General features: G+C 45.0%; 1 protein-coding gene across 1 annotated transcript in view; it reads right to left on the bottom strand.

Annotated features, from left to right (window-relative positions):
- The window catches only part of LOC128698839 (cell adhesion molecule 2), a 46,434-nt gene that overhangs the window by 12,684 nt on the left and 14,927 nt on the right, over positions 1-18,823 (bottom strand). Inside the window, exons 2-3 of the mRNA XM_070097666.1 lie at positions 3,067-3,293; positions 2,441-2,576 (exon numbers count right to left, since the gene is read on the bottom strand). Of these exons, the coding sequence (XP_069953767.1) occupies positions 2,441-2,576; positions 3,067-3,293 (363 nt within the window). The remainder of the gene's footprint in view (positions 1-2,440; positions 2,577-3,066; positions 3,294-18,823) is intronic.

Below are 18,823 nucleotides of genomic sequence, written 5' to 3'. Positions count from 1 at the left end.
AGTGATGTATACAGGGTGTCCCAAAGGTTAGTAGTTCAAAGGTTTGAGTCGACCCGTGGAAAGGCAGTCATGAAATTAAAATTCCAGTGTTCTTGCTGTTGTATATCCATGTGGTGCATGTGATGATTGTTACATTGAACATACAGGGAGAGGGACTGGATTAATGGGTGTTTCGTGTCTCAAGAAAAAGTAAAATGACAAAACGATGGTTTTATCTGGGTCAGTTTAATGAAAACGTTGCATTGTATTGGTTGGTTTATGGTTTGTGTTCTTGTTAATTATAAAACATTAGAATTCATGTCAGTGGTATCGAATCTTCTATAATTTTTGGGACTTACGAGAGAAATGTGGGAATATTGTATGTTCACACACTCTTCCTCCCCCCTACACAACGTTTCTCTCCACCCACACAACGCTTCTCCCTACTCCTACACAACATTTCTCCCCACCCACACCATCTTTCTCTCCACCCCTATAACCTTTCTCCCCACCCACACAATCTTTCTCTCCACCCCTACAACCTTTCTCCCCACCCACACAACCTTTCTCTCCCACACAATCTTTTTCTCCACTCCTACACAACGTATCTCCCCACCCACACACCTCTCTCCCCACCCCCACACACTCATTCTACACTCTTATCTCTCCAATTTTCCACTCCAGCACACCTCCATCCTCCTCACAATAACACCCTATTCTTCCCTCTTCAAAACCCCTTCATTTCCACTCATACCATCCTTATTTCTCTTCCTATTTCCCTCTCATTCTCCTCCCATACCCATCCCATTCCACACACAACACCCACTCATTCCAAACCCATACCACACCTATTTAACATCCTACACGCCTTAATTCTACTCCCATACTCCACCAACACATTCTCTCTCTCTCTCTCTCTCTCACCATCACAACAATATCCAACAATACACTGATTGTCCCACTAAGACGGAGATATGCTGCTCTAAACTCCTCAATATACGGGAAATACCACAGTAAGCTCCACGTATACTAACTGTTCGTTATGGAAGCCACTATTGCTGCTACACGTACGTAATTCCTTATATGCCTAAGATTTATACATAATACATAGCCCTGTTATAAGTCTTGGAATGTATACCTCGTGTCCAGTTATGTATGAATTGATTACTATTTATAGAATTTCGTCTATTTTAAAATTATTATTATTATTATTATTATTATTATTATTATTATTATTATTATTATTATTATTATTATTATTATTATTATTATTATTATTAGTATTGTTATTATTATTATTATTATTATTATTATTATTATTATTATTATTATTATTATTATTATTATTATTATTATTATTATTATTATTATTATTATTATTGTTACCACATGGGACATCTCCCATCAAGATTGGGCGATTCCCCCCCTAAAATAAAAAGAAGTAAACATTGACCATCATTCCATCAATAGCTGTCTTGGCAGAGGTGAGCAAACATCAGAATTCAAATGAAATTGCTCTTCAGATAAGATCAAGATCGCTACTCATGCAATAAAGTTTTATTCAATAATACGTTCACATCTGAACTGTGTTGTTCATTCTTTGGTGCACAAACCCAAGACGGTTCAGTGATATATATATATATATATACATATATATATATATATATATATATATATATATATATATATATATATATATATATATATATATATATATATATATATATATATATATATATATATATATACGTATATATATATGTATGTGTGTGTGTATTACAAAACATACAAAATATACACAGACATGGAGTCAGAGGGACATAACGACAGTCATAGCCGTGTGAGTGGGGTACCATGAGCACCAATCTGCTAGCTTAAATGAACAATGCCTGCTATGTAGTGCAGTGCCTGTTCTGGGTGGCACAGAGTCTGGCCCTAGGTGGTACAGTGCCTGGCCCTGGGTGGCATAGTGCCTGGCCCAGGGTGATTACAGTGCTTGGCCCTGGGTGGCACAGTGCCTGGCCATGGGTTGCACAATGCCTGGCCCTGGATGGCACAATGCCTGGCCCTGGATGGCACAATGCCTGGCCCTGGGTGGCATAGTGCCTTGCTCTGGGTGGCACAGTACCTGACCTGGGAGACTGCTTGTTTTTCAGCTTCTTTGATCTATATCTGCTGAGTTCTTGGTTTCCCTTGACAAAGGGAAGAGGAGAGGGGAGATGAGACAGGAGGAAGAGAAGATGAGGGGAGTAAGGGATGAAACGTATCAGGGAGGGAGTGTATGACTGGGGAAAACATCTGCAGGAATTAATTACTGCGATCTATAGATATGGAAACACAGTTACTATAGTGAAGATGATTCAAGTCCCATCAGAGTGTTATAGAAGAGGTCATCCATCCCCTACTCTCCCACCACGACCTATCCAGTCCTCCCCCATCCTCCCATTTCCCCATCACTTACCTATAACAGTCATAGTCTTGGTTTCAACTGCCGTGCGAAAGGAGGGACCCTCCCCCATCACCTCGCACTTGAAAACACCCGAAGTGTCCTCTGACACGTTCTTGAGAACCACAGACTCGTCCGTCGACTCTTCCTTCTGAGACACACACAGGGAGAGAGAGAGAGAGAGAGAGAGATAGTCATTCAAAACGAGGTTATTGTGAGAAACGAAAAATATCACACTAACAAATGAAAAGACACAATACGGGTACAATACTGGTACTATACTCGTATAATATTGTACACTACCGGTACAATACTGGTACAATACTGGTACAATACCTATACAATACTGGTACAATACCGGTACAATACTGGTACAATACACAAATAACCCTCACGCAAATAACCCTACACAGAGGGGAAACATGACTTGATAAAGCTCTACATAGAGGGAAACATGACCTGATAAAGCTCTACATAAAGGGGAAACATGACTTGATAAAGCTCTACATAGAGGGAAACATGACCTGATAAAGCTCTACATAGAGGGGAAACATGACTTGATAAAGCTCTACATAGAGCAAAATATGACTTGATAAAACTGTCCAAGTACGTGTGTGTATGATACAGGAAGTAGGACGTACCTTCACTTGTATACCACGGAAGGTGTAGGCGTGCTTGTGATCGTAGTTAGTTCCTTTGTAGGTGTAGAACTGATCCTTGCCTCTCCACCAGTTGACTGTGTACAATCTGTGGTTGTAACCAGTCAGCTCGAAACGACAGGTGAGCGTAACGTCGTCCCCATCACTGGGATTGTCAGGAACGACCAGCTCCTTGATCACCACCGTCTTGTCGTCATACGACCTGACATCTGCTGGGGAAGAGACCAACGGGCTGTTACCTTTGTCAACCGTTGGCTGTAATCTATGCTTCCTACCCCACTTCTGAGACTCTCCAAAGGTGATGTTACCTTTGTCAATCATTAGAGGTAATCTATGCTTCCTGCCCAAGTCCTGAGACTGACCAAAGGTGATGTTACCTTTGTCAACCATTGGAGGTAATCTATGCTTCCTGCCCCACTCCTGAGACTACCCAAAGGTGATGTTACCTTTGTCAATCATTAGAGGTAATCTATGCTTTCTGCTCAAGTCCTGAGACTGACCAAAGGTGATGTTACCTTTGTCAACCATTGGAGGTAATCTATGCTTCCTGCCCCACTCCTGAGACTATCCAAAGGTGATGTTACCTTTGTCAACCATTGGAGATAATCTATGCTACCTGCCCAAGTCCTGAGACTGACCAAAGGTGATGTTACCTTTGTTAGTCACTAGAGGTAATCTATGCTTCTTACCTCCACTTCTTAGACTGTGCACTGGGATTGTCACTACGACCTTGTCTAGTTCGTTTCTCTCACGACCCTACAGAGTGAAACGTCTGATGTGGTACGACTTTACATCTACTGAGAAGATCAAGATGGCATTACCTTTGTCAAGTATTGTATTTGTGAATTTACTACCCAGTTTCGAAACTGAGTATAATGTTTGCCTGTTCTTCTCCTTGTAGAAGAAAGAGAGCGAAAGAGAGAGAGAGAGAGAGAGAGAGAGAGAGAGAGAGAGAGAGAGAGAGAGAGAGTGAGAGAGAGAGAGAGAGAGAGAGAGAGAGAGAGAGAGAGAGAGAGAGAGAGAGAGATAACCGACATAGTATGATGATGAAAATAATAATGATGATGATGATAATAACAATAACAATAATAATAATAATAATAATAATAATAATAATAATAATAATAATAATAATAATAATAATAATAATAATATCTAGCAGAGAGTATCATTTGGTATAAGTTACGTGGATGAAGTGCGTCCTAACTTGACTATGTTGAAGGAAACTTGAAGTTTGACTTTTAAATTATAATCTCGTGAGTGAGTGTGTGTGTGTGTGTGTGTGTGTGTGTGTGTGTGTGTGTGTGTGTGTGTGTGTGTGTGTGTTCATACTCTAATTTCTCTTTAAAATGTCTCTCTTTCTCTCTCTCTCTCTCTCCTACAGGTAGAGCTGCTCGTCACTTGATAAAGTTCAGTGTGTGGGCGAAACGTCATCAATAAAGAATAGCATTGAACCTAATTTTGTTTTCAATTTCCCCCCCCCGACCTTGACGTCTCCGACCCCCCTCCCTTCCTCCCGCACCCATTCCCCCTCCCCCATTCTCCTCCCCTCCCCCTCCCCATCATACCATCCCGACCATTTCCACGCTTCCTCCCACTCTCTCTATTTCCTTCCCCCTTCCCCCTCCTCCCCACCCAAACCCCCCTCCCCCTTGCTCAACGGGCACTCTATTTTTACTCCAGGCTCGGTGCTTAAGCCAGGATTTATGTAAAGCAATAACTCATTGTCCTTGTTTCACCTAGAGCTGCCGCTACCCCCCCCCTACCCCTTAGTAGTGTCCAGTGGTGGAGGGAAGATAGGGGTGGGGGAGGGGGAGGGGGGTATTAGGGAGGGGCAAGCAGGATGGGAAGTAATGGGGTAGGGAGGTGCGGGGAAGGATGGTGATGGAGGGATGAGGGAGTGATGATGACTTGGGGAGGGGGAGTGGGAGGGGGTGCGGGAGCGGGAGCGGGAGTTGGGAGTGGGAGTGGGATTGGGAATGGGAGGGGTAGTGGGAGAGGGAGGTGGAGTAGGAGTTGGAGTGGGATTGGGATGGGGATGGGGGTGAGTGGGAGGAGTGTGAGGTGAGGTACAGGGATGGAGAGGGAGCGAGACGAGGTTAAGAGGAGAAAGAAAAGGGGCAGAGAGAGAATAAAACGAGGGGAAAAACAAGAATAAAATGTGGGGAGGCGATGAGTAAAAACATAAAGAGGAGAGTGTGGTAAAGGAGGTGTGAAGGAAAAAGTGAGAGGAGAGATGATGGAGTAGGTAGTGAAAGAGATGATGACTGATGTATGAGGGAGGAGAGAGAGAGAGAGAGAGAGAGAGAGAGAGAGAGTAAGTTATATAAACCTCAGTGAGTCTGAGGCACTTAGATGGTGCAAATTTTTTTTATGAGTAATAAGAAAGCAAAATGGAAAAATTATGGAATAAAATGTTTTCTTACCAAAACCAGTGCATAATTCTGCCATCATGTTAATGTAATCAGCTTGTTTCTATCATATTTCTAAGTAAGTTTTTCCAAAAATATATTTTTTTTCTTCTTGCTGTCATCAAAAAGACATGATGGCAATTCGTGTTTTTTTCCCTCCAAAAATTACGATTTTTATGATTGTTTTATTGTAACTTCTCTGAGGACTCCATTCAACTTCAGGCAGAGACAGCAGCTCAGTCGCCTGTGGGCTGCCAACATGTGTTGAGGTGCGCGACATACTGAAACGTGGCGCGCTATCACCGTAGAGTTTTACGGAAAACATAAAATATGTATAACTCGGGAATAAGTTAACATAATTTTCCATTTTTGGCGAAAAGTATTTATAGGAGTGTCATGATTTTTACACACGTTGTTGAGTAATGATGGTTCTACAGGCATGTGTAGGGGATTTGCAATATTTTTTTCCGCTTTGTTTTTATTGATTTTTTCTTCCCAAAAAATCCATAAAAAATAACAAACTTCAACACTTTTTATTATGCAATCTATTGACATTTTCGCTCAAACGGGGTTAGTACCAAGATTATCTAACCTTTATCTTTTATATGATGTCAACTACAGCATTGTACATCTTACCAATTTTGTAGATACGGGAGAGTTTGATGCCCCATACAGTAGGACAGTATTATTTGCTATCTATCTTTTAAGGCAAAAAGTCACTACAAACACAGTGTGTAGGCTACAGGTGCTGCTTAAATCACTGTAAAAATTTCGTTGAAATCGGACCAAAAATAAAAAAAAATGATTTCACTAGCACCCTAATTAAATGGGGAATGGACAGACAGACAGACAGACAGACAGACAGACAGACAGACAGACACACACACACACACACACACACACACACACACACACAGGCCAGGAGCTAAGTCTTGCGGGGCCAGGAGCTGAGTCTCGACCCCTGCAACCACAATTAGGTGAGTACACATACACACACATACACACACACACACACACATACACACACATATACACACACACACATACACACACATACACACACACACACACACACACACACACACACACACACACACACACACACACACACACACACACACACACACACACACACACACACACACACACTTATATAAAAATACCCTGTCTAAAACACTTCACGAAACACCATTACTACTACTACTAGTACTATTACCACTAGTACTACTATTATTATTACTACAACTATTGCTATTACTACTACTATTACTAATACTACTACTATTACTGTTACATGTACTCCTACTACTACTATTTCTACTATTATTATTACTACTATTACTACTTCTATTATTAGTATTACTACTACCCCTACTTTCTCTACTAAAACTATTTCTACTATTATTACTAGTACTACTCCTTGTTACTGCTAGTAATATTTCTACTTGATCCCCCCCCAGACTCCTTAAGTAGTTTCTTCTGGCCTTCTCTATTTTTCTCACCCCAACTGTGACTTGACAATGGTCCAAAAAGAACCATAACATCGCCACAAGATTCCTCTCTTAGCTGCACATTTTTCATGTACCTTTGCACCAAAATCTTCCTCTTAGCTTCGCGGATAAACGCACGTTCAGTATTCAGCGTTATGAGCTGTAGGTATCAAACCATACTACGGATGGGGTTAGAACCCGCGATCAGTGAATCATAAAACCCCAGACCGACGCGCTAGCAGACCGCCACATAGCTGCATATAATTACGTATAATTACGTATGATTACGTATGATTATAGGCTGTTAAATGAGCTGAGGAAGGTAACAGCTCTCAGCTTGTAAATACTGAGTGAAAATCTTAGTCTAGCCTTATGTCACGCTTGTGTAGCCTTGCAACACACTGATGTAGCCTTGCAACACACTGATATAGCCTTGCAACACACTTGTGTAGCCTTGCAACACACTGATGTAGCCTTGCAACACACTGATGTAGCCTTGCAACACACTTGTGTAGCCTTGCAACACACTGATGTAGCCTTGTATCACCCCTGTGTAGCCTTGTAACACACTGATGTAGCCTTGTATCACCCCAGTGTAGCCTTGTAACACATTCATATAGCCTTGTAACATCCTTGTGTAGCCTTGTAACACACTTGTGTAGCCTTGCAACACACTGATGTAGCCTTGTATCACCCCTGTGTAGCCTTCTAACACACTCATGTAGCCTTGTAACACCCTTGTGTAGCCTTGTAACACAATGATATAGCCTTGTAACACACTGATGCAGCCTTACAGCACACTGATGCAGCCTTGCAACAAACTTGTGTAGCCTTGTAACACCCTTGTGTAACCTTGTAACACTCTTGTGTAACCTTGTAACACCCTTGTGTAACCTTGTAACACCCTTGTGTAACCTTGTAACACTCTTGTGTAACCTTGTAACACCCTTGTGTAACCTTGTAACACTCTTGTGTAACCTTGTAACACCCTTGTGTAACCTTGTAACACCCTTGTGTAACCTTGTAACAACCTTGTGTAACCTTGTAACACTCTTGTGTAACCTTGTAACACCCTTGTGTAACCTTGTAACACTCTTGTGTAACCTTGTAACACCCTTGTGTAACCTTGTAACACCCTTGTGTAAATGTGGCAAGAAGACGAAGGTAAGACGATATCGTTAAGAATAACTATTTGAAAAGTTATTACAGAGATAACTAAATAATATAACAATATCACAAAGATAACGCATAATATTAAGCAATATAACACGTTATCTTAAAGATATCTCAAAATAATAAACAAAATAACACGTTATCTTAAAGATTGCTCAAAATAATAAGCAAAATAACACGTTATCTTAAAGATAACTCAAAATAATAAGCAATATAACACGTTATCTTAAAGATAATTCAAAGTACTAAATAATCTGACACGATATCATTAAAGATAACTAAAAAATTAAGGAAAAAAATCAATGGAATATTTTCATTGAAGAGAATTTTATTGGACGACCCACGAGGTAGGACCCATTGATGAATGGGGAGGTAAATTATATTGGACGACCCACGAGGTAGGACTCATTGATGAATGGGGAGGTAAATTATATTGGACGACCCACGAGGTAGGACCCATTGATGAATGGGGAGGTAAATTATATTGGACGACCCACGAGGTAGGACTCATTGATGAATGGGGAGGTAAATTATATTGGACGACCCACGAGGTAGGACCCATTGATGAATGGGGAGGTAAATTATATTGGACGACCCACGAGGTAGGACTCATTGATGAATGGGGAGGTAAATTATATTGGACGACCCACGAGGTAGGACCCATTGATGAATGGGGAGGTAAATTATATTGGACGACCCACGAGGTAGGACTCATTGATGAATGGGGAGGTAAATTATATTGGACGACCCACGAGGTAGGACCCATTGATGAATGGGGAGGTAAATTATACTGGACGACCCACGAGGTAGGACTCATTGATGAATGGGGAGGTAAATTATATTGGACGACTCACGAGGTAGGACCCATTGATGAATGGGGAGGTAAATTATATTGGACGACCCACGAGGTAGGACTCATTGATGAATGGGGAGGTAAATTATATTGGACGACCCACGAGGAAGGACTCATTGATGAATGGGGAGGTAAATTATATTGGACGACCCACGAGGAAGGACTCATTGATGAATGGGGAGGTAAATTATATTGGACGACCCACGAGGTAGGACCCATTGATGAATGGGGAGGTAAATTATATTGGACGACCCACGAGGTAGGACCCATTGATGAATGGGGAGGTAAATTATATTGGACGACTCACGAGGTAGGACCTATTGATGAATGGGGAGGTAAATTATACTGGACGAGCCACGAGGTAGGACCCATTGATGAATGGGGAGGTAAATTATACTGGACGACCCACGAGGTAGGACCCATTGATGAATGGGGAGGTAAATTATACTGGACGACCCACGAGGTAGGACCCATTGATGAATTTGGAGGTAAATTATATTGGACGACTCACGAGGTAGGACCTATTGATGAATGGGGAGGTAAATTATACTGGACGACCCACGAAGTAGGACCCATTGATGAATGGGGAGGTAAATTATATTGGACGACCCACGAGGTAGGACCCATTGATGAATGGGGAGGTAAATTATACTGGACGAGCCACGAGGTAGGACCCATTGATGAATGGGGAGGTAAATTATACTGGACGACCCACGAGGTAGGACCCATTGATGAATGGGGAGGTAAATTACATTAGACGACTCACGAGGTAGGACCCATTAATGAATGGGGAGGTAAATTACATTAGACGACTCACGAGGTAGGACCCATTAATGAATGGGGAGGTAAATTATATTAGACGACTCACGAGGTAGAACCCATTAATGAATGGGGAGGTAAATTTCTAAATTAGATGATGGGTGTACCCATGATTCATGGGGGGAGGCGGACAAGAGGTATTAAAAGGGGGCAACGAGGATCATATTACCCCCTATTCTTCTTCCTTCCTTCCTTCTTTCCTCCCCTTCCTTCCCCATTCGTTTCTCCTACACCCTATTTCTCAACCATTCTATTATCTCTTCCTCTGCTTTGTTTTTCATTCCTTCCTTCCCTATTCCTACACCATTCCCTACTTTTTCCCTACCATTCCGTACCCCCCTCACTATTCCTTTACCATTCCCTTCTTGTCAACACCCATTCCTCTCTAAATCTATTTTTCTATCCATCTCTAATTGTCTCTCCTCCAATTCTACATTGCTCTCTCCCTCCCTACCATGTTTATGCTCTCTCTTCCTTCATTTCTTCCCTCTCTCCCTTCCTGGCTCTCCCTTCCTCCTGTATTTCTTCTCTCTCTCTCTCTCTCTCTCTTTTTTTTGTTAGGTTAAGGTTCCTAACTCTATTTACAAGCTATGAGCTGTTAAATATATGAGATCATTTTAAAACCTTTTTATTGTTCTGAGACATACAGATATGAAACAGGATGAAGTTGGAGCCATCTGTGAGCCAACGATTTCATTTGGTCAACTGACTGTATTTCGTTGATGTTGTCATGCTATACGAACATGTTCCAGACACGAAACATCCAGGGAATAAATGATTTCAGATGTAGTGATGTTCTGGAGAAGGTTACAGTCAGAGTGTAGTTGCTGCTTGCTGCCCGTCTTGTGGTGTAAAAGCTCACTTCTCACTTATATAACAGTAAGGCCGCCCACATCCCTCCGGTGTTGAAGGCTCTACTGAAATGACAGATCTATCCAGGACGGGTCCAGGCGAGAGATGAGGCATCTTGCTCTGTTTTCTGTTCTGTCAAGAATACACAGATGAGACGGAGGATAGGCGATCCAAGAAAATGGAGCATACTCTCTCTCTCTCTCTCTCTCTCTCTCTCTCTCTCTCTCTCTCTCTCTCTCTCTCTCTCTCTCTTTCTCTCTCCGTCCTCCCAGCAGTGCCGGTAATGGAAGGACGCCGGAAGACTGAAAGTCGCATCAGCTAAGAATTATTTACCACAGTCGTGAAGACTCTCTCTCTCTCTCTTTCTCTCTTTCTCTCTCTCTCTTTCTCTCTCTCTCTCTTTTTCTCCCTTTCTCACTTTCCCTACACTTGAGAATACAAACACGCATTCCTACTCCTTTCTATTTCTTCTCTTCCTTCAGCTCTTTCTTCTTCGTTTCCTTCTTCTCTTTCTTGCCCTCTTAATCTTCCTCGTCTTCTTCCTCCTCCATCTTCAGTTTCTCTTTCTCTTTTGCTCTTGTCTTCACTATAATTTTCTGTTACCTTCCCACACTGTTTCTTCTTTGGCATTTGATTCCTTCTGTTGCTGCGCTGCTGTGAATGTTGTTGCTGCTGTTACTGTTGTTTCTACTGCACAACACAAAACAAATCCCTAAATATCCCTTATATTTAGACTAGAAGTGGGACCCCCATATGGGATCTTAAATGGGATCCCTCATGCCTCCAATATACCTCACTACACTCCAGTATATCCACACTACACTCCAGTACACCCTAGCACATATATCCCAGTACATTCCAGAGCTCTTGAAATCATACCCAGTCCTTCGACACACTTGGAAACCAACTCACTGCAAGAAAGACTATATCAAATACCAGTCCCTGTGGCCCTAGCAGCTTATAGCAAGGAACAGTGCATCAAAGACCTGTTCCTGGGACCCTAGGAGCTCATAGCAAGGAACAGTGGATCAAAGACCCGTCCCTGGGACCCTAGCAACTCACAGCAAGGGACAGCGCATCCAACACCCGTCCCTGGGACCCTAGCAGCTCACAGCAAGGAGCACCTTGCATCAAAGACCCGTCCCTGGGACTCCAGCAGTTCGAACCGGTGTCCATGAAATGAGGTTTATTTCTGCCCACTTCTGGGTCGTCTCGTTTGGGGACGTGGTGGTTCCTGAGGCGGAAAACGTCAAGAAAATGTAGCCTGATTGCCTCACGGATTGGTTTGCTTAGTACATAGGTGCAGGATATAGCGTGTAATATGCCCACTCCCTCCTGTGTACGTTGGGAGTAGGAGGAGCTGATTGCTGGAGTTGAGGGGGAGAGGTAAGAGGGAGGAGTGGTGGATAGGAAGAAATGGAGTAAGGAATGGACGAGAAAAGACGAGCGGAGGGGAAAGAGGAAGATGGAAGAAGAGTATGAGGATTAGAAAATGAATAGGAAGTATAGAGGAGGGGAGGAGAAGAGAAATGGAAAAGGACTAATGGAGAAAGAGAGGAGAGAGACCGAGGTAGAATATAGAATGGAAGGAGAGGTTAAGGTAATTGGTTGGACATATGAAGTATTTATTTCTGTCTATACTTCTATGTTTAAACTGATATATAACAGCAGCATAAATATCTAACCTCTTACAGACGAGACAAACTCAACGAGACTGCAGTCCACGGTAGAACACTGACCCAGCTGAGCTACCACAACAATCTATGGTCTTAGTTCGCTCCTCTGTGATAAAGATGTGAATTTAGACATATTTGGAATACAAATAAGCTCATCCCTGGCATACATCTCACTCCTGCCGTAGAAGTAGTCAGAGTTTTAAATGAATGTCACTGCAATATGCTTACAGTGTTTGTCCAGTCTGCAGTTAACACCATTTGTTCTGGACAATTATTCATTGCCATCACTCCTCTCTCAGGAAATGCCACATGTGACAAACATTCTTCCATTCTTCATAATTCTATATCTCTCATTGTTCGCGTGGTGACTCACGAAATCTCTTCCATGTTTCCAAACATCATATCCTCCAGTGCACAGCTGAGGCAAATAATATCGTTGGTTAGGTTGTCATGAGATTTCATAATCTGCTAGCTTGATCTTTAATTCCATCCCTAGGAAAACACACCTTTGGCCTCCTCCTCCTACTCCTCCTCCTCCTCCTCCTGTTCCTACTCCTGCTCCTCCTCATCCTCCTCCTGTTCCTAGTCCTCAACCTCCTCCTCATCCTCCTCCTCCTCCTCCCATCCTTGACACAAAACGCCTCATGAATTCATAAATGCAGTCCGAAAATCACCTACCACAAGAACATTCTTGACTTCACTGCTGCCTTTCATTGTGTTCCTCGGGATGGATCTAAAACTTTTGTCCGTCAATTCGGTAAAGAAAATTTATAATCTCAACAGTCGTGTCTTCAGCCATCATTAACTTCAATGGTTTCACATAGACGAGTTTCCAAAGGTTATGGATGGCGTCGCTGGTGTTACATTCCAAAGGTTATGGATGGCGTCGCTGGTGTTACATTCCAAAGGTTATGGATGGCGTCGCTGGTGTTACATTCCAAAGGTTATGGATGGCGTCGCTGGTGTTACATTCCAAAGGTTATGGATGGCGTCGCTGGTGTTACATTCCAAAGGTTATGGATGGCGTCGCTGGTGTTACATTCCAAAGGTTATGGATGGCGTCGCTGGTGTTACATTCCAAAGGTTATGGATGGCGTCGCTGGTGTTACATTCCAAAGGTTATGGATGGCGTCGCTGGTGTTACATTCCAAAGGTTATGGATGGCGTCGCTGGTGTTACATTCCAAAGGTTATGGATGGCGTCGCTGGTGTTACATTCCAAAGGTTATGGATGGCGTCGCTGGTGTTACATTCCAAAGGTTATGGATGGCGTCGCTGGTGTTACATTCCAAAGGTTATGGATGGCGTCGCTGGTGTTACATTCCAAAGGTTATGGATGGCGTCGCTGGTGTTACATTCCAAAGGTTATGGATGGCGTCGCTGGTGTTACATTCCAAAGGTTATGGATGGCGTCGCTGGTGTTACATTCCAAAGGTTATGGATGGCGTCGCTGGTGTTACATTCCAAAGGTTATGGATGGCGTCGCTGGTGTTACATTCCAAAGGTTATGGATGGTGTCGCTGGTGTTACATTCCAAAGGTTATGGATGGCGTCGCTGGTGTTACATTCCAAAGGTTATGGATGGCGTCGCTGGTGTTACATTCCAAAGGTTATGGATGGCGTCGCTGGTGTTACATTCCAAAGGTTATGGATGGCGTCGCTGGTGTTACATTCCAAAGGTTATGGATGGCGTCGCTGGTGTTACATTCCAAAGGTTATGGAAGGCGTCGCTGGTGTTACATTCCAAAGGTTATGGAAGGCGTCGCTGGTGTTACATTCCAAAGGTTATGGATGGCGTCGCTGGTGTTACATTCCAAAGGTTATGGAAGGCGTCGCTGGTGTTACATTCCAAAGGTTATGGAAGGCGTCGCTGGTGTTACATTCCAAAGGTTATGGAAGGCGTCGCTGGTGTTACATTCCAAAGGTTATGGAAGGCGTCGCTGGTGTTACATTCCAAAGGTTATGGAAGGCGTCGCTGGTGTTACATTCCAAAGGTTATGGATGGCGTCGCTGGTGTTACATTCCAAAGGTTATGGAAGGCGTCGCTGGTGTTACATTCCAAAGGTTATGGAAGGCGTCGCTGGTGTTACATTCCAAAGGTTATGGAAGGCGTCGCTGGTGTTACATTCCAAATGTTATGGATGGCGTCGCTGGTGTTACATTCCAAAGGTTATGGAAGGCGTCGCTGGTGTTACATTCCAAAGGTTATGGATGGCGTCGCTGGTGTTACATTCCAAAGGTTATGGAAGGCGTCGCTGGTGTTACATTCCAAAGGTTATGGAAGGCGTCGCTGGTGTTACATTCCCTGATGAGATGTATTTTCCTGTTCTCTTCTTTAACATACATTTTCTTAGCTCCATTCCTTGACCCACTGAAGGCTTCCTCTCTGGTTTCCTCCATTGTCTCCATCTTTCTAGGTGACTTCATTGTCTTAGTGAAGTCTCTCAGCTTCCTTCATTATCCCAATGAAACCTTCCCAGCTTCCTTCATCGTTCCAGTGAAACCTTCCCAGCTTCCTTCATCGTTCCAGTGAAACCTTCCCAGTTTCCTTCATCGTTCCAGTGAAACCTTCCCAGTTTCCTTCATCGTTCCAGTGAAACCTTCCCAGCTTCCTTCATCGTTCCAGTGAAACCTTCCCAGTTTCCTTCATCGTTCCAGTGAAACCTTCCCAGCTTCCTTCATCGTTCCAGTGAAACCTTCCCAGTTTCCTTCATCGTTCCAGTGAAACCTTCCCAGTTTCCTTCATCGTTCCAGTGAAACCTTCCCAGTTTCCTTCATCGTTCCAGTGAAACCTTCCCAGTTTCCTTCATCGTTCCAGTGAAACCTTCCCAGTTTCCTTCATCGTTCCAGTGAAACCTTCCCAGTTTCCTTCATCGTTCCAGTGAAACCTTCCCAGTTTCCTTCATCGTTCCAGTGAAACCTTCCCAGTTTCCTTCATCGTTCCAGTGAAACCTTCCCAGTTTCCTTCATCGTTCCAGTGAAACCTTCCCAGTTTCCTTCATCGTTCCAGTGAAACCTTCCAAGCTTCCTTCATCGTTCCAGTGAAACCTTCCCAATTTCCTTCATAGTTCCAGTGAAACCTTCCCAGCTTCCTTCGTCGTTCCAGTGAAACCTTCCAAGCTTCCTTCATCGTTCCAGTGAAACCTTCCCAATTTCCTTCATAGTTCCAGTGAAACCTTCCCAGCTTCCTTCATCGTTGCAGTAAAACCTTCGCAGCTTCCTTCATCGTTCCAGCGAAACCTTCCCAGCTTCCTTCATCGTTCCAGTAAAACCTTCGCAGCTTCCTTCGTCGTTCCAGTAAAACCTTCGCAGCTTCCTTCATCGTTCCAGTAAAACCTTCGCAGCTTCCTTCGTCGTTCCAGTAAAACCTTCGCAGCTTCCTTCATCGTTCCAGTAAAACCTTCCCAGCTTCCTTCATCGTTCCAGTAAAACCTTCGCAGCTTCCTTCATCGTTCCAGCGAAACCTTCGCAGCTTCCTTCATCGTTCCAGTAAAACCTTCCCAGTTTCCTTCATCGTTCCAGTGAAACCTTCCCAGTTTCCTTCATCGTTGCAGTGAAACCTTCCCAGCTTCCTTCGTCGTTCCAGTGAAACCTTCCAAGCTTCCTTCATAGTTCCAGTGAAGCCTTCCCAGTTTCCTTCATCGTTCCAGTAAAACCTTCCCAGCTTCCTTCATCGTTCCAGTAAAACCTTCCCAGCTTCCTTCATAGTTCCAGTGAAACCTTCCCAGTTTCCTTCATAGTTCCAGTGAAACCTTCCCAGTTTCCTTCATCGTTCCAGTGAAAAAAAAACTTGTTCCTGGGCAATGCCTTCCATACCTCTCCTCCCTCTCTTCAAATTTCCTAACCCCACTCACCTCTCCACTATCCTCCCTCCTTCCACTTCATTCACTTCCCCCTCCCCTCCCACTCTCCCCCTCCCCTCCCACTCTCCCCCTCCCCTCCCACTCTCCCCCTCCCCTCCCACTCTCCCCCCTCCCCTCCCACTCTCCCCCCTCCCCTCCCACTCTCCCCCTCCCCTCCCACTCTCCCCCTCCCCTCCCACTCTCCCCCCTCCCCTCCCACTCTCCCCCCTCCCCTCCCACTCTCCCCCTCCCCTCCCACTCTCCCCCTCCCCTCCCACTCTCCCCCTCCCCTCCCACTCTCCCCCTCCCCTCCCACTCTCCCCCTCCCCTCCCACTCTCCCCCTCCCCTCCCACTCTCCCCCTTCCCCTCCCACTCTCCCCCCTCCCCTCCCACTCTCCCCCTCCCCTCCCACTCTCCCCCCTCCCCTCCCACTCTCCCCCCTCCCCTCCCACTCTCCCCCCTCCCCTCCCACTCTCCCCCTCCCCTCCCACTCTCCCCCTCCCCTCCCACTCTCCCCCTCCCCTCCCACTCTCCCCCTCCCCTCCCACTCTCCCCCCTCCCCTCCCACTCTCCCCCTCCCCTCCCACTCTCCCCCCCCCTCCCCTCCCACTCTCTCACCCTCCCCTCCCACTCTCCCCCTCCCCTCCCACTCTCCCCCTCCCCTCCCACTCTCCCCCTCCCCTCCCACTCTCCCCCTCCCCTCCCACTCTCTCCCCCCTCCCCTCCCACTCTCCCCCTCCACTCCCACTCTCCCCCCTCCCCTCCCACTCTCCCCCTCCCCTCCCACTCTCCCCCCTCCCCCACACACTGAGCTCTCTTAATTAAATAATTATCACAATTATCTTATTTTTAAAGCATTGTAATAAAGATATTTAAGGGGAAGTTGTTGTAGTTGATGTGGCTGTGAGTGGTTGATGTGGCTGTGAGTGGTTGATGTGGCTGTGAGTGGTTGATGTGGCTGTGAGTGGTTGATGTGACTATGAGTGGTTGATGTGGCTGTGAGTGGTTGATGTGGCTGTGAGTGGTTGATGTGGCTTTGAGTGGTTGATGTGGCTGTGAGTGGTTGATGTGGCTGTGAGTGGTTGATGTGGCTGTGAGTGGTTGATGTCTTCTGAGTGATTGATGTGGCTGTGAGTGGTTGATGTGGCTGCGAGTGATTGATGTGGCTGTGAGTGGTTAATGTGGCTGTGAGTGTTTGATGTGACTGTGAGTGGTTGATGTGGCTGTGAGTGGTTCATGTGACTATGAGTGGTTGATGTGGCTGTGAGTGGTTAATGTGGCTGTGAGTGTTTGATGTGACTGTTAGTGGTTGATGTGGCTGTGAGTGGTTGATGTGGCTGTGAGTGGTTGATGTGGCTGTGAGTGGTTGATGTCTTCTGAGTAGTTGATGTGGTTGATGTGGCTGTGAGTGGTTGATGTCTTCTGAGTGGTTGATGTGGCTGTGAGTGGTTGATGTGGCTGTGAGTGGTTGATGTCTTCTGAGTGGTTGATGTGGCTGTGAGTGGTTGATGTCTTCTGAGTGGTTGATGTGGCTGTGAGTGGTTGATTTGGCTGTGAGTTGTTGATGTGTCTGTGAGTGGTTGATGTGGCTGTGAGAGGTTGATGTGGCTGTGAGTGGTTGATGTGGCTGTGAGTGGTTGATGTGGCTGTGAGTGGTTGATGTCTTCTGAGTGGTTCATGAGGCAGAGAGTGGTTGATGTGGCTGTGAGTGGTTGATGTCTTCTGAGTGATTGATGTGGCTGTGAGTGGTTGATGTGGCTGTGAGTGGTTGATGTCTTCTGAGTGGTTCATGAGGCAGAGAGTGGTTGATGTGGCTGTGAGTGGTTGATGTCTTCTGAGTGGTTGATGTGGCTGTGAGTGGTTGATGTGACTGTGAGTGATTGATGTGGCTGTGAGTGGTTAATGTGGCTGTGAGTAGTTGGTGTGGCTGTGAGTGGTTGATGTGGCTGTGGGTGGATGATGTGGCTGTGAGTGGTTGATGAGGCTGTGAGTGGTTGATGTGGCTGTGAGTGGTTGATGTGGCTGTGAATGGTTGATGTAGCTGTGAGTGGTTGATGTGGCTGTGAGTGGTTGATGTGGCTGTGATTGGTTGATGTGGCTGTAAGTGGTTGATGTGGCTGTGAGTGGTTGATGTGGCTGTGACTGGTTGATGTGGCTGTGAGTGGTTGATGTGGCTGTGAGTGGTTGATGTGGCTGTGAGTGGTTGATGTGACTGTGAGTGGTTGATGTGGCTGTGAGTGGTTGATGTGGCTGTGAGTGGTTGATGTGGCTGTGAGTGGTTGATGTGGCTGTAATTGGTTGATGTGACTGTGAGTGGATGATGTGGCTGTGAGTGGTTGATGAGGCTGTGAGTGGTTGATGTGGCTGTGAGTGGTTGATGTGGCTGTGAGTGTTTGATGTGGCTGTGAGTGGTTGATGTGGCTGTGAGTGGTTGATGTGGCTGTGAGTGGTTGATGTGACTGTGAGTGTTTGATGTGACTGTGAGTGGTTGATGTGGCTGTGAGTGGTTGATGTGGCTGTGAGTAGTTGATGTGGCTGTGAGTGGTTAATGTGGCTGTGAGTGGATGTGGCTGTATCTGATGTGGCTGAAAGTGATTGATGTGGCTGTGAGTGGCTGATATGG

This window comes from Cherax quadricarinatus, chromosome 59 (assembly GCF_038502225.1).
Source record: "Cherax quadricarinatus isolate ZL_2023a chromosome 59, ASM3850222v1, whole genome shotgun sequence".
Taxonomy (NCBI): domain Eukaryota; kingdom Metazoa; phylum Arthropoda; class Malacostraca; order Decapoda; family Parastacidae; genus Cherax; species Cherax quadricarinatus.
The sequence above is the reverse complement of the archived record's forward strand: the minus strand, read 5'-3'. Positions and strand labels throughout refer to the sequence as shown.